Source organism: Myotis daubentonii, chromosome 5, assembly GCF_963259705.1.
Source record: "Myotis daubentonii chromosome 5, mMyoDau2.1, whole genome shotgun sequence".
In the NCBI taxonomy this organism is placed as follows: domain Eukaryota; kingdom Metazoa; phylum Chordata; class Mammalia; order Chiroptera; family Vespertilionidae; genus Myotis; species Myotis daubentonii.
The window spans coordinates 84988032-85002609 of NC_081844.1; the positions used below are offsets into that span (position 1 = coordinate 84988032).

The 14578-nt window shown below is 42.0% G+C and overlaps 1 protein-coding gene across 7 annotated transcripts in view; it reads left to right on the forward strand.

Moving 5' to 3' along the window:
* ARHGAP26 (Rho GTPase activating protein 26) overlaps nt 1–14578 on the forward strand; it is a 426945-nt gene that overhangs the window by 328726 nt on the left and 83641 nt on the right. For all 7 annotated transcript variants that reach the window (XR_009453085.1, XM_059698750.1, XM_059698747.1 and 4 more), the window contains exons 19-20: nt 949–1087; nt 11686–11839. Coding sequence is in view for 6 of the 7 variants with exons in the window: in XM_059698750.1 (XP_059554733.1) it covers nt 949–1087; nt 11686–11839 (293 nt within the window). In the remaining variant the exon portion in view is untranslated. The remainder of the gene's footprint in view (nt 1–948; nt 1088–11685; nt 11840–14578) is intronic.

A 14578-nucleotide genomic window follows, 5' to 3' on the forward strand; every position in this document is an offset into this window, starting at 1 on the left:
AAGTTATATCTGATTGTGGCAGCTTAACCTCTCTGCCTCAGTTCTTCATTATAAATGGTGAGGAGAGTACTTATTGCTCAGGTCGCTGAGCACTGAATGAGCCACCCGTGAAACGCATGCAGTGGCAGGTCCCTAGGGAACCAACATTGAACGGTGGGTACTGTAATCAAGCTAACTAACCATATAAGTGGTATGTATTATAGTAATTCTGCTGTCCTTGTGTCTGTAGAAAAAAGAGTTGTCATGATTTTGTCTAACATTTTCTTCTCGTTTTTTACCTTGGACTTTTTTTAAAAAAAAAATAAAAGCTTAAATGTTAACAAGAAAATAAAACTCAAAAGCTAATAGTGGTTATCCTAGAATTGGGAGAGTTTTTGTTTTCTTCTTGATGCTTTTTTCAAATTGCCTGTAGTATTTATATATTTCTTTTATCATCACAAGGAAAAACAACAAGTCCCCACCCCCCTTATAAATAAGAAAAAAAATTGCTCAGCATCAAAGATAACACTAGAAAGGATCCCCCCCCCCCCCGAAGATGACTGAGGACGGATGAAGAAATGATGCCCAGTGTACACTGGAGTTCTGTTTGGAGTGTTATTTAAATGCATATTTCACGCTCTGATTCTGCACAAAGGTGGTCACAAAACTTAGATTTAGCACAGATTTTTCCCATGTCCCCTGGAGAGAAGAACAAAAAGAAGATCAATGGAAGAATAGGAGAAGGGGTTAGAGATGGAAGTAAATGCTTACCAAGCTCTGGGATACACTTCCCAACAAGAAGGTTTAACCCAGTTCCTAGAGATGGTTAAAATGAAGTCCTGAGCAAACAGTGGTGGTCTTCTCAAGGTTTGTTACTGATCTTAGACATCACCACCTGCCTTTGTACTGGTTCTTCTTTCTCCCCAGTTCACGGCAGCCTGTAACCGTCCTGTGCAATTATGCTTGCAGATATTTAACACCGTGCCTGAAATGCCTCTCACCAATGCCCAGCTGCACCTGTCTCGGAAGAAGAGTGGTGACTCCAAGCCCCCGTCCTGCAGCGAGAGGCCCCTGACGCTCTTCCATGCTATGCAGTCAACAGAGAAACGTGAGTCCTGTGCTCAGGGCTAGCGTGATGCCCCAGGGACATCCCTTGCCGCCTCTGCCTCCAGCTGCTCGGGGGCCACACCTCTGGCCTCTCTGTGGGCCTCTGCCTTTTGTGTCCTTGAGGACTGTGTTGCACTGTGCCATCCAAGGTGCCACGGTAAATGCTGTGGAGGGCTGTAATTATTATCACTACAAGGACAAAACACAAAGTGGAATAATGACCTGTTTTGCCTTGAAGAGAAGAGGCTCCTTATCAGGATTGGCATCTTTCTCTTCCTTTGTTACAAAAATGAGTTTTAGTAGCCCCTCGCATTTTAAAAGTGATGGCTTTCCTTATCATGACGCCTGAAAACAAATCTTCACCACCCCTCCACCCCAAACATCATGCATTTAAAGATGTCACAGTATCCCATAATACGGCTGTACCTTGGTGTATTTAGTACCATTTGGGTGTTTCATATATTTTGCTTTTATGAATAAAGCTACTGTTATGATCTTTGTAGCTAAATCTATTCATAGTCATGATCATTTCCTTAAGATAAATTCCTGGAAAGATTTCTAGGTCAATGGATATGCACAGTTTTAGGGCTTTGACCCTGTACCTGGATTGGCTTCCCTTCAAATGATAATCTGTGTTCCTCTTAACTGTCTAGCTTGGCTCATTCTCACTGTGGTGTCCACATGGCCTGGGTTCCTCCACATGTACCAGCAAAGGCTTGGAAAAGGCCTAGCCACACCCACATCTGCCACGAACAAGACTGAGGTGATGTGCTTCTCGGGTTTCCAGGAGAGCCATGGTCACCTCATGTTTTGTACAAACGTGTACAGTGCAGATTGGGACAGATCAGACAGTGCTGGCAAATGCTGCTACGCTTTCCATAGTGCCGAGGTTATGATGAGACTGAAGCAAAAGCAGCTCTGGGACCAGCCTAGAAGCATACTCTGGGAGCATGTAGGAAAAAGATGGAGATCTAGAGAAAATCAATTAGATCCTTGCCCATGATTAATTTTATCTCACAGCCAGGGGATGAAAGTTATGGATGTGTGAAAGCAGACCTGCCTAAGCTGCAGAGCCAACTGCTGGCCCTGTCTGCAGATGGCGAACAGAGGGTGGGAGACGGGAAGAGGGTGAAGCAGTACCTCTTTCCTCCAAATGTTAGTAAATGCTCCCTGAAAACAAGACCAAAATCTCCATATGCTTGAATATTCGTGGGGTATTTAGCTTTCCCCCCATTTCTCAGAGAAGAAACATTTCAAAAGAAACATTTTCATTGAAAGTATATAGATGTGTGTAGGTGAATACTCTTTTTAGTAATCTGTTTCAGAATCCCCCCTTTTTTCTGGGAAATTAGAATGGCTCTCCTGGCTTAGAGAGGACAATAGGAGGAGTTGGGTGAGTTGATGCTGAGGAAGACTGGGCCAGGAGCTGGAAGGTTCTACTGGCACTCGCCCCTCCTAGGTTGTAATCTGGCCACCCATCAGGGTTAGATGAACAGGTGACAATGCACAAGAAAGTCTTCACACACCTTACACTTCCCTTTGTCTGGTCTATGGACAAAGACAGAAGACTGATTTATCAAAGCTCTTTGCTGAGTTTACTCTTTGGAATTCAAATATAGATAAAGATCTCACAGCTGATTTGTGGGGGAAATTGCATTTCCATAATGTGTATTCCATAATAATAATTGTATATTCAGTAATGACAATGTTTTTCAGTGTGAGGCCTCTTTCTATACCTAGCTCCCTACTTCCCAAACCTGAATCATTTGCATAAACCTTCATTCACTCTTTATGCCACAGCCACATAACTCATTCACTGTGTTTAATACATGTCTTTACATCAACTTTAAATCAACTCACTTCTTTACATGGCCTATTCCTACTCAGTAAAAGCTCCAAAAACATAAGTTTGATGGTCTCACTGTTCTGTTCCCTAATATATAGGAAAATAAATGTGTAACCATTAAGATAAAGAATGCTCATCCACATCCAACCCCAGAATCACCTCGTGTTCTGCCCGTGGAGTATGTACCACAGTTTGTAGTCCATAGACTTTGCTCTAAAATTTTGACGGATTCAGATTCTTCCTGTTAATGCAAATATAAAAAGTCACGTTTCTTTTGTCCACTTGACTAGAGTTGGGTTCAGATATTATTAGTTGGTTGTTTATATCACTGTAGGCACTCGGTGATATAAACATGCTGTGCATGGTTTCATGCTGTGATACCTGTCCAGGTGTGATGTAACCTTACCTTTCTTCAGATTCTTGCCACAGAGCATATACCTTGTTAGAGAGATCATGCTTGTGTGGACACACACACACACACACACACACACACACACAAAACCTCTCCTCTACCTTCAAACTTGGCATATGATTTTTCAGAACCTCATTTCCTCTTATGTCTGCGTATCTGCCTCTTTTGAGTCCATTTATGCCTCTTCTCCTCGGTGATGTACTTGCAGCTTATTATCCCCTTAGTCTTCCACGGGTCAGCCCTCTCTTCAGTTCCTGAAACTCCCAGAGTAGTTTGCTTGGTGCTTCCGTTTGAGAGGCTCCAATTGTTCCGCGTCAGCACACGTTTCCCCCATCTCTCCGCAGGGCCCCTGCTCTGTACAGAAGTTGAACCCCATCCTTTTCTCTCAGAAGTGACTCTGTGCCAAAGCTTCCAGCCTCAGATTGTCAGCTGCCTCTCTCTTCCTGGAGAGGAGGCTCCTGAGGGTCACCTTGCCAGGTTTTTCAACTGTGCTGCCAGACGAAGGGTAGCAAAGGATATTAGTGTTTAATCTCCAAGTTTCCATGCAGATACACCACACAGCAGACATTGCACTGGTATATCAAGGTGAAAGGCACTGACAAGCAAACTGTACTTTTAGTTTTCTGAACAAATGTAGAAGGTAGAGCCCGGGATTAGAGGAAACAAGCAACCAGGTCTCGTACCTTTTAGATTTCTTCTAAGAAGTTGCAAGGTGACATTTATCACTTATGTTGTCCCAGATTTTTAGTATATCCACCAAGGTGTGGAAATATATTGCTTGGAATACTGGTTCTTATTCTTGGGTGTGCATTTGAATCATGTAAGGAGCTTGTTAAAAATACAGGTGGCTGGTTTCTCTATGGTACATTCTGAATCAGGTCTTGGCTCTGCAGCTCAGGCATTTGTATTTTAAAAGCTCCCGGGCAGTGCTGAAGACAGCTACAGTGAAGAAGCACTGGCGTGAGAGAGGGGGCACCATCTTGGTTTCTTGTCTTCTGTCATTACCAGAACATCTCTCTGTCTGTCAGGATTGGGGGCGGCCTGGTGTTGTGATTGATAGTAGGAGCTCTGTGCCCACCGACACTGTTTCTGTGCTATCTTGACTCTGAGACCTGGAGTACATTACTTTTCCTGGTCCGAACCGCCATTTTTCTCATCTGTAAAATCCATCACTAGTAATAGCTTTCTTGGAGGGAAATTACCGTGATTAAGTGAAACAGTGCATGTACAGTACTTGACACTGGGCCTAGAACATAGTAAGCACCTAATAAACATTAGCTATGATTATCATCAAGCTATAGCTTTCCTTTACATTTGACTAAGTACCCCCCTCCCCTGGAGGTGCAGATTCCCCAGGAGAGGCCCGTGCAGAAGGGTAATGCAATCTCCCTGGCTCAGCCAGAGCCCGTTTGATGCTTGAGTGCAAATACATCAGCAGCCTGGGATGAGTTGTGCAGTGTTGATGGGGGTGGGAATGGATTCTTGGGCTTTGTTTTACAGGGATCATGTTAACTAGCTGCTGGGATTATAGTTCTGATTAATTCTTTTAGTTCAGTTAATTCTTCCTGGACCCTGTCCCAGACAGGCCCAGTGAGAGGTTGAGAACGTAGCTCATATACTTCTCATGTGTGTCTTCCTCGTTGAAAAATCACTGGGAATTCATACTATTCAAAGTCTTACGTAATGCCTTTCTCCGAGCAGGCAGGGCTGCAGCCTGTGCCTTTTCTCAGGCTGCCTCTGCAGGTGATGCGTGCTCTGGACACACCTGCTTGTCTTGGCAGATGATGTGCTTATCCACATGGGTTCCTATTGTCACACAGACTATAAGGTGTAATGTGGCTCTTGGCTTAATTATGTGTGGTTACCATGTGTGATTGAAAACCACATAGTTGATGCATCCATTAAAAAATGATGCTGTGGAAAACCCTTGGCAGGGAAGAAGTTCAAGACCAGTAAATGAAAAAAAGCACATGGTAGGCTCAGATCGCTGGCATTATAACTGAGTGAACAAAATAGATAGCACATTAGTAGATATGATATTATCCCACTTTGCTAAAAGAAAAAGAGTGTGTGTGTGTGTATGTTTCTATGTATAGAAAACCAACTGGATATTGACACACCAAAATAAAGGTTGGGTATTTGTATTTCCTGTACTTTCTAAATTGAAGAAGATGCATATTTATTATGCATTGATTCATTTTACCTTATTAAAAACAAAACCTAATTATACATTTCAGTTACTATCTCAAACCCATTTTTCAATGTGTCATGATATTAAAATAAGTAAATATATAATTGTCTTCTTTCTGATGAGCAATAATATAAGTAGTCGATATGTGGACTCCCTCAGATATTGAGAGACTATAGGTTAAAGGGACAGTGTCTTGACTCAAAAGTAAGTTCTCAGGCAGAAAAGAGGACTAAGTTGTGAGTGGGAGAGTATCCATTTAACTCTCATTTTTCAACTCCCTGTTCAGCATTGATTAGAGGCTCATTCATACACCTTGGTTTTTGAAATGCTCTTGTTTCAGGTCCTGGTATCCCCATTGTGCCTCATTGTCCTACTGCCTGAACCATTCAGTCCTGGGTCAGCCACAATGACTTCCCCATTCTCTCTTGAAATCCAGTGTTATTGGCATCCTTTTCCTTTGCAAAGTAAAGGGTTGTTCTGAGCGCCATGGGGAGAGAAATTCAGTCCACACAGGACCAAAATCAGTGGTGGTTTTTGCTGAAGACAACCTGCCACAGGTTGTAGCATCATGAACTGTGTCCTGTGGTCAAAACAATTGACCATGATTTGCATGCATCAACTCATTGTTTAGCCTATTCACAGCCCAAATTACATTTTAAGATTATTTTTTTAAAACATTGCCCAAACTGTTTTCATGTGTACCAACACACTGCCCAAATTGCTTTTAACGATTACTTTTATCATAGGGACTGAGGCTGGGTCAGTGTGAAATCAGACCACCTCAGAATTCGTGTGGCTTGGCACGCCACCAGTATCCAAAGCAAAGTTACAGGGAAACAAAATTGCTTCAGAAAGTGATTCCAAGCTTCCAGTGAACTTGGGTGTTTCCCAGAGGTGGTAAACTCAGAAATTGCAGTGCACTCATCATTTTTTATTGCAAAATTCATTAAGCTGCCACACTATTATCATCCTATCTTGTCAAGATGACACATTGCAGACCTCATTGCAAAACTTTAACAAGCCAGGAGAAAGTACACCTCTCTCCCCACCGCGCACAGGAAAGCCACTGGGTATTTTCCTTTTGCCTTAATATATTTTGCATAAACCCCTGGGTCTCTACAGAACTTCCCTCTGTCTGGCAACTCCCTTTCCCTCCCTATTTGATCATGTGGAGAGAGAGTTCCCCCCTTCCGGCTCTGCGAGGCATCATGAGCTGCTATTAAAAAAAAAAAAGTCAGCTTCCCCCTCCTTTTTGCCAGCGAGACATCCAGACATCCAGAAAGATGAGATGCTAGCCTGTATTCTGAAAGACCTCCATGCATGTTGGGAAATCTCCCCAAAGTGACCTCGAAGGTCTGTGTTTCATATTTCTTCTTCAGCTCTGTGCATCCAGTGGGCCAGACATGTTCAGGCCTGCCGAGACGTGTGAATTTAGCTTGGCGCTGCGTGTGCGTTCCTGGCCTCGCCTCTGGGTTCTGTGGTAAACAGAGACCCTGCCTCTTGTGTGTGGTGGGGTTGTCATTTAGAGCAAGCAGGAGACACTTGGTAAATATGGAAAGTGAAGTAGCTTAGCTCCCAGATTTCCATGGCAACCCCCAGAACAAGTACAATATCACCAAAATTACTCTGTGGCTTTCTTTTTTTAGTTGCAGTGATTTGGTTGCATACTCATGTTTTTCCGCTCCTGATTTATACAAAAAAACATTGCCCCCTGTAACCAGGACTTTGTTTTTAAGGACATTAGCGTTCCCAGTCTGGACACACCTGAAAAATCCAGTCATACAGAACTGCCTTTTTCTGTTCTAGGAGAACACATTTTGATTGTTTATTGTGGCTTTGTATTTATTATGTAGCTTACACTTATTCGTGGAGCTTTAGCAGTCACTATGCACAGACTAAGCAGGAATGGATGAGCCGATGCTGACAGCACGAGTCACTGTGACGGATGACGGATGTTTTCTGCTGGGGCACATGTGCCCCAGCCCTTGAGTAGTTTGTATTTTTAAGGACCAGCTCCACATCCAGTTTGTCACTCCTTGTAGAACATATGTTCCTGAAACCATCCAATACATTACTCATAGATGTTTACAATTGTTTGAAGATTGCTTTTATCATTTCCTAATTTCTGGGCTCTTGTTTTCAGTGATTACTATGAAGAGAGATTCTTGTTGACAAACACATTTGAGGAAGGCAAACATTTTCACTGAATTCCACCAGTTTAGGAATACTCCTAACTTATGGGCATTCTTTCTCTCTTGGTCATTTAAATGGTTCTCTGTGATCTTGTTGATTTGACTCATAACCGGTTGTTGTTTTTCTTTTTCAGTCCAGTAGTTTATAATTTTTTCCTTCAGTAATGTAATTGCCATCAGTCCTTCTTATACCTTCTTACGAAGATGCAGAGCTGGTGTGAATCATCAGTGGCTCCAAGTCCAGCTGTCTCTCGTATTTGAATGATTTGGTTTATTTTATTTTTACTTTTTAGGCTGCCTATTCTCATTATGTTTTTCTGTCAGGAGCAAGGACTCATTTGTCCACCTGACAAAAATCCTCCTGTTTTGAGTGACATTACTGAATCATTATCTCTTTATTTTTTTAATTCATTTCAAATGCTTAAGAACTTGTCTCTCTAGAGCAGTGATCGCCAAACTTTCAGACCTCACGGACCACCAGTGGTCCGCGGACCACTGGTTGGCGACCGCTGCTCTAGATTTTGCCACAACTACTAAAACATTTGATTTGCTGTTGCTCTTCTTACTCCCCCATCTCTGGAATAATCTTCACCTTCTTGCTCACCCTCAGTAAGACTTATCAGCATTTCATCTGAGAAGTATCCACTAGGAGTTCCCAGTCTTACTAGCTGAGGTCTTGCATCCAATGAAACTATGATGGCCGGGTAGTCAGAGAGTGCCAGATTTCCAGTTTTCCTTATCACATGGCTTACCCAGGTAGACCAATAAAGAGGATGCCTTTTAGGGTGCATAGTTGGCTGTCTTGGCTACAAAACTATGAAATCTTATGATTAATTATATTTTGTTCTCTTGAACAATGAATTCCTTTCCCTGACCTTTTGCTTTTGTTGTTTTGTTTTAGGTTATGACATATGTGAAAGATTCTAGATAACTTAATATAAGCCCAAATAGAACCTAAAACAGAATTTATTTTTTAGAAAAAGAATTCTAATGTCCTTCAGTAAGTGGAATGCTAGAAATCCCCAAGTTCAGTTTGGGTGTAGCCACCTGTTTTATTCTATTGACTTTCCTAGCCCAGGGAGGGTCACGTTCTCGTTTTCTACCCCATCCTCATTCCCTTGTGAGTTTAATTCAGACAAATACCATATTTCATATGCTACTGCCTTTCTCATTAGGTCATGGAGAACCCCAGTCTATTAAACTAATAGGAGATGTGTTCTAAAAATCTTTATCTAAGTCTAGTTTTCAGAATGAAATCTTTTTATGAGCATTAGGATTCTGATAAAATATTTTATTTTATAAAGCAAAGCATCTTTATATAATGTTTTTTTTTCCCAATTGTGATTTAAAAGTGTTATCTGTCAGATATCCAGTCTTAGGTTGTTCATAGTCTACCAAATAAGGTAAACATATGATTAAGTAGATATATGCAAGTTAATAAATATACCAGTAGGCATCTGAATAAAATACCAAGGAATTAATTTAAGAGTCTGCCAACTGGGTACCGTGTTTGCTACTCATTAGATACTCATTAAACATTCATTGAATAAATAAAAATTGAAGAAAGTTTCATTTCAAATACTCCTTTTCTAATGGATAGTAAGGCAGAAAAAAATCCTGATAATATTTTAGAAAAACTAATATACTTTTAGCAAGATACTGTTTTTAATTTATAGAATTACAACCTTCTCATGGATAAGTAAATAAAATCACAAGAAAAATATGAGCTACAGCTATATTCTTCTGTTTCCTCAGAGAATTATGTCATCCAAACTTGGCCTCAAACTAGAATTCATAAAACTATTAATCTCTCCTCCTGTATAAAGCAGAAAATGTCTCTATTGAACCCCAAAGAAGTATCATATTCCCCTTTTTTTATATGGTGGTCTTGGGCTCCTCACAGTCTTGCAGGATTTGATATGAGTACTTTGTGCAAAGGAAATTTTTACTTATACTGATAAGTGGCATAACCATTCCTTAGATGATCCCCTAATTATGTCATTTTAGAGTTGTTTTTCTTCTCAGTAACAGGTTCCCATTTGCAGGCCTTATTAGTCTGCCTACGTCTTAGTTCAATGTAACTCTTTTGGTTTCTCTTTCTTCATTGTTGCTTCCGTTTGGAATTTAAGCTCTTAAAATATGAACAGTTCTAAATCTCTGGAATCAACTTAATCTACTTTTTTCAAAATCTACTTAGAGTTAAGCAATCTCCCAATAGCCTCATGGTGTTTTTTTTAAGTCTCCTGTAGGGCTTTAAATATGATATTAAAAATTTGCCAAGCTATTAGGGGGTCATTGGGTAGTGTGTGTGTGTGTGTGTGTGTGTGTGTGTGTGTGTGTGTAATGTGAATATTAATCTAACATCATTTCATAAGCATAATATACTTTTACGACATGGCTAGTGTAAGGGAAGAAGTATTTTTATCATGACATCACCCCCTTTATCGGCTAAAGACACCGGAGTTCAAATGTCCACCTCTAAACTACCATGTCAGTGAGCCTAGTCTGTCTCCTTAGGGATATACTACACATCTGGCTCATTTCAAAACAGTCCAGTGAAGATTAACCCAGATATATTTCGTGATAAGTGAATTGATTGCTCAAAACATCGGTTGACTTCAAAACATCATATTGATTTCAATATGGCGTATCTGTTGGTAATATGGGACAAAAATGACATTCTAAATCCCCAATGTTTTGCTGTAGCAGTGGTACCTGTGTCATTTAGCTAAATCACAGCAAAAATGTTTTCTTCAGGTAGCGGTTCCAACTTTTTAAAGAGGGGAAGAAACAGAACATTCTTTTCTTTGCCCTGGCTGGTTTGCTCAGTGGTGAGAGTGTAGACCTGGGGACTGAAGGGTTCCGGATTCAATTCCAGTCAAGGGCACTACCTCAGTTGCAGGCTTGATGCCCAACCCTGGTCTCGACACATGCTGGAAGCAACTAATTGCTGTGTCTCTCTCACATCCATGTTTCTCTTCCTCTCCCCTCCCCCTCCACTCTCTCTAAAAATCAATGAAAACAATATCCTTGGGTGAGGATTAACCAAAAAGAAAGTTCTTTTCTTTGAGCAATGTCTGATGTTTACAAAGCACATTCTTGCAAATGATCCCACTTGATCCACAGGACAGCTCACTCTCCCCATTGTATAAATGCATTAGCCAAGAAGCAGAGTGTGAGTGAAAATTGCCTGAGGCCATACTACCAGTCAGGGGTGGAGCCTGGAAGACAACTCAGGTTTCTCCCTCCTGGCCTGGTAATACACTCCAAGCATTAATATGAGTGCTTGGACCCTGGACTCAGTTTTTTATATGCAAACTACTCTGTAGCCCTTACACATCTTTTTATCAAAGAACTAACTTGAAGCTAAATATCAATTGCATAGAGCTACAGCAACCCAGAGGGTATGTGTAGGGAGCATCAGGAATTTAGATTACAGAGTCATAAGGAAGTAGATGGCCAAATAGTAGATGTTTATGGTTACTTGCTATAGAATCAAAGGTAGGATGTAGTCTGTGCAATTTAGACAACATTGGGGCAGGAGTGTTTGAATAAAAGGTGAATGTCACAGAAACCAAGAGGATATGGTTGAACACAAAGGGCTATGAAGGCTGCTCTGTGCTCTGACCATCTGTCAGTCAAAATAAGACACAACTTATGGTGCAGTAGTAGGGCTACTCTTAGGAAAAAGGCTGGTCAAATTAAAGGGGAGGGCAGGGGAGGAGGTATGTCCTATCAAGCTAAGGAGGGGTTTTACTCTAAAATTTCAGGTGACCTATTCCTCTTTGATTCCTTTCCCACTTGTAATTCACATCCTTTCCTATGTCCCATGTTTAGCTTCACTGGCCCAGAGATCTCAATCCAATTTCAGTATTTGTAAATTTTTATATATGTGAGAACAGACTACCCCTATAAAATAATATTAATATGGGGCTTGTGGCCTTTCGTTTTTCCCCAGAGGAACAAAGAAACAGCATCATTAACTCCAGCTTGGAATCTGTCGTCTCATCAAATGCAAACAGCATCCTTAATTCTAGCAGCAGCTTACAGCCCAACATGAATTCCAGTGACCCAGACCTGGATGTGCTCAAACCCACCCGGCCCAACTCACTGTAAGTATGTTTGCTTGCCTGCCATAGCAAGCCCTCGGTCAGCAATTCTGCTGAGAATTTGCTCTCAGGCCCAATCTGACTTTGAGCATTGTCCTATGAATGTTATTTAAATTTCCCTAAACTTGGAGCTTGGCTAGTTTGTTATGGGTTAATCATTATTCACAACATACTGCTTCTTGGCCTTGGTGATCTATGATTTACCATCCTGCTGAGATGGCTTTGGTGATGGCTATTGCTCTTGCCTGTGCTGGCTGCTGGGTATGAAAAGCAATTCCTTTTGATTTTATGAACATCCAGGCTCTGTAGTAGCTCAGTAGATCACAAGCCAGGTCTGTTTTTTTCATTCATGTTGTCTTGGTTTCCCTCCTCCCTGACTGGGTTGACAATGTTCATTTCCAGAAAAAAGTCCCCCAGTAGCCCTTTGAGTCTTCAGTTCCTCCAACCTTAGTGTGACTGTGATCACATACAGAGGCTATAAAAGAGAAGCACCATTGTTGCTTCACTCTTGGGTTTCAAGTACCCGTAGCCAACACAGGCAGTTTTGGGGCTGCTTGTCCAAACCTCCACGGAAATTGGATGTACTCTGTTAGGGCCAGAAAGTCCTCCCTTGTGGTTTCGTCTCACATTGCTTAGCATGCTTCCTCAGACCACCCCATAAATCGTGTCAACCGGAGCCTTTGCGGAAAGAATGTGAGGCCATGACCAGAACAGCTGGACTTTGAGGCTGCAGTTGTATAAGGCTCGGGAAAAGCAGAGTTGACTTTGCCTTTCTCTAGTGAAAATAGTTTGTGGTTCAGCCAAAGATTGCTCTCAGGCAGTTGTTTTACATGGTGAGGCGTCAGGATAGCAGAGCCTTTTCCTGCCCCTCTCTAGGCTAAGGTTGTGTGCATGAAAGCACCTTAGCATTCTATCTCATTAAGATAGCTACAGATGTGCAGAATGGGTCCAACCACTTTTGCCTTAGAAAGGACTAAGGCACATTAAGGTTTGGGAGGGAAAATGACTCTAAAGTGGACTTAAGAGGTAATTATATAGAAAACACAACAACAGTATAGGATGAAATCATACATTGAGAAAGTCAGGTCTCATTTTAGGTAATGGCTTTAAATCCTACCTTGATATTCAGGAAGTTAAATGACTTACCTATTTTTTGGTAATATGTTTGTTCACTAAGAAGTGAACCAGTGCCTTAAGAGCTCGAAATAATTTAACGTGTTCAGGTTATGGGCAGTGAGTTTCTCTGGCTCCCCATGGCCAGACTGAATGTCTCAGGTGCTCCTAGCCATTAAGGAGATTCTTGTTCCCCACTGCACCCCCATTTTGTTTAATCTCTGTACCTACCAGTTGCTGAGGTTGCTCAGCATGAGCAAAGTTGAATTTCTAGCCCAGGTTGCTTTATATCTTCTGATTCTAGCTGTCGTACCAACTAGTTTTCTCTAATCTTTGTTTTCAGCAGCTAAGGGCTGGGAGCCCCCTGAGTCACTGCTGAGTACAGTGTGTCCAGAGAGGCTGCTTGAGCAGCTAAGTAGAAAGGGGTTGTCTTTTAAACAGGTCCTAGAAGAGGGGGCTTAGGCTTTTTATTTTTTAATTGTCTAGTGATTTGTTTTATATAAAACACTGCGGGGTGACTCAATCCATTTCACACCATACAGGGGGGCTGTTCCCTACATGCTGCAGATTTGGGGGGAGGGGCTTTCCCAGGGAAGGGAAGGTGATGCCAGGAACAGTTCTACCTTTATTCTTGGGAGGGGGATTAGAGGTAGATGTGTGGTGTTTCTAGCAGGACTGTGGTCCTGCTGAGCTCAGGGAAGGTCTGACTGACACCTGTGAGTCTTGAGCTCAAGGCAGACTGTTCCTGAGGCAGGAGTGCTGATCCCAGGGCAGACACCAGAGTTTGCCACGCCCCAAACACGGGCCAGGCACAGGTCCTGCAAGCTTTGCAGTAGGTTCAGTGACCATTTCTGTCACTCAGGGCAGTGAGATGCTGTGGCTCCCATTGTTTTCTGCGTGGAATTTGCCTGAGTGGCCATGGATACAGGCTGGGTAGTCCTGGCAAACAGAAGTCACAGTATGTTCCCTGAGAAAATTGATTCTGTGAAGTCTGTCGGCACACTGTGCCATGGTGATTGGGCTCAGTTGAAACCAACTGAGACCGGTGGGTCTCAGCCTCCGTTCTGGACCCTTTCATTCCCTTCAGCAGTGTTCACTTTGAAGTGCACAGAGAGTCTTGAATGGGAACACTTAATGATGCCGATGAAAACAAAACACAGAATCAAGGGTGGTGGATTACCATTAGCTTGTTTGACTATTAATTGAGCATAAGGTGGGGAACTAGTCACCAGAAAACGGTCTGTTCTTTTTATTTTATTCATTTGTTTTTCATTATTTTCATAATGACTGGAACGATCACTGTGACCGTGTAACAATCATAATGAAAGAAACACATTGTGACTCAGCACCCTTTGGTACTTCAGAGACTACATTTTGCTGTCTCATTGGTAAATCTTTGCTAATTCTCCAAGGAGATCGGGCCCCTCTTGTTTGTGTGGGCATAGTGCTAAGTCAGGCATCAAAATTAGAGATGCCACCATTCTAGCCATGCCAGGGCAAGACTGTAGGGTTTAAATCTTTGGCAGGTCCTCTTGAAGATCAAAGGATACTTGATAAGCCAGGACAAAAGTCCAGCTAGTCCAAAATTGTCAGCAAGTATTCTCTCCTATTTTGTGCCCAAACCTATGC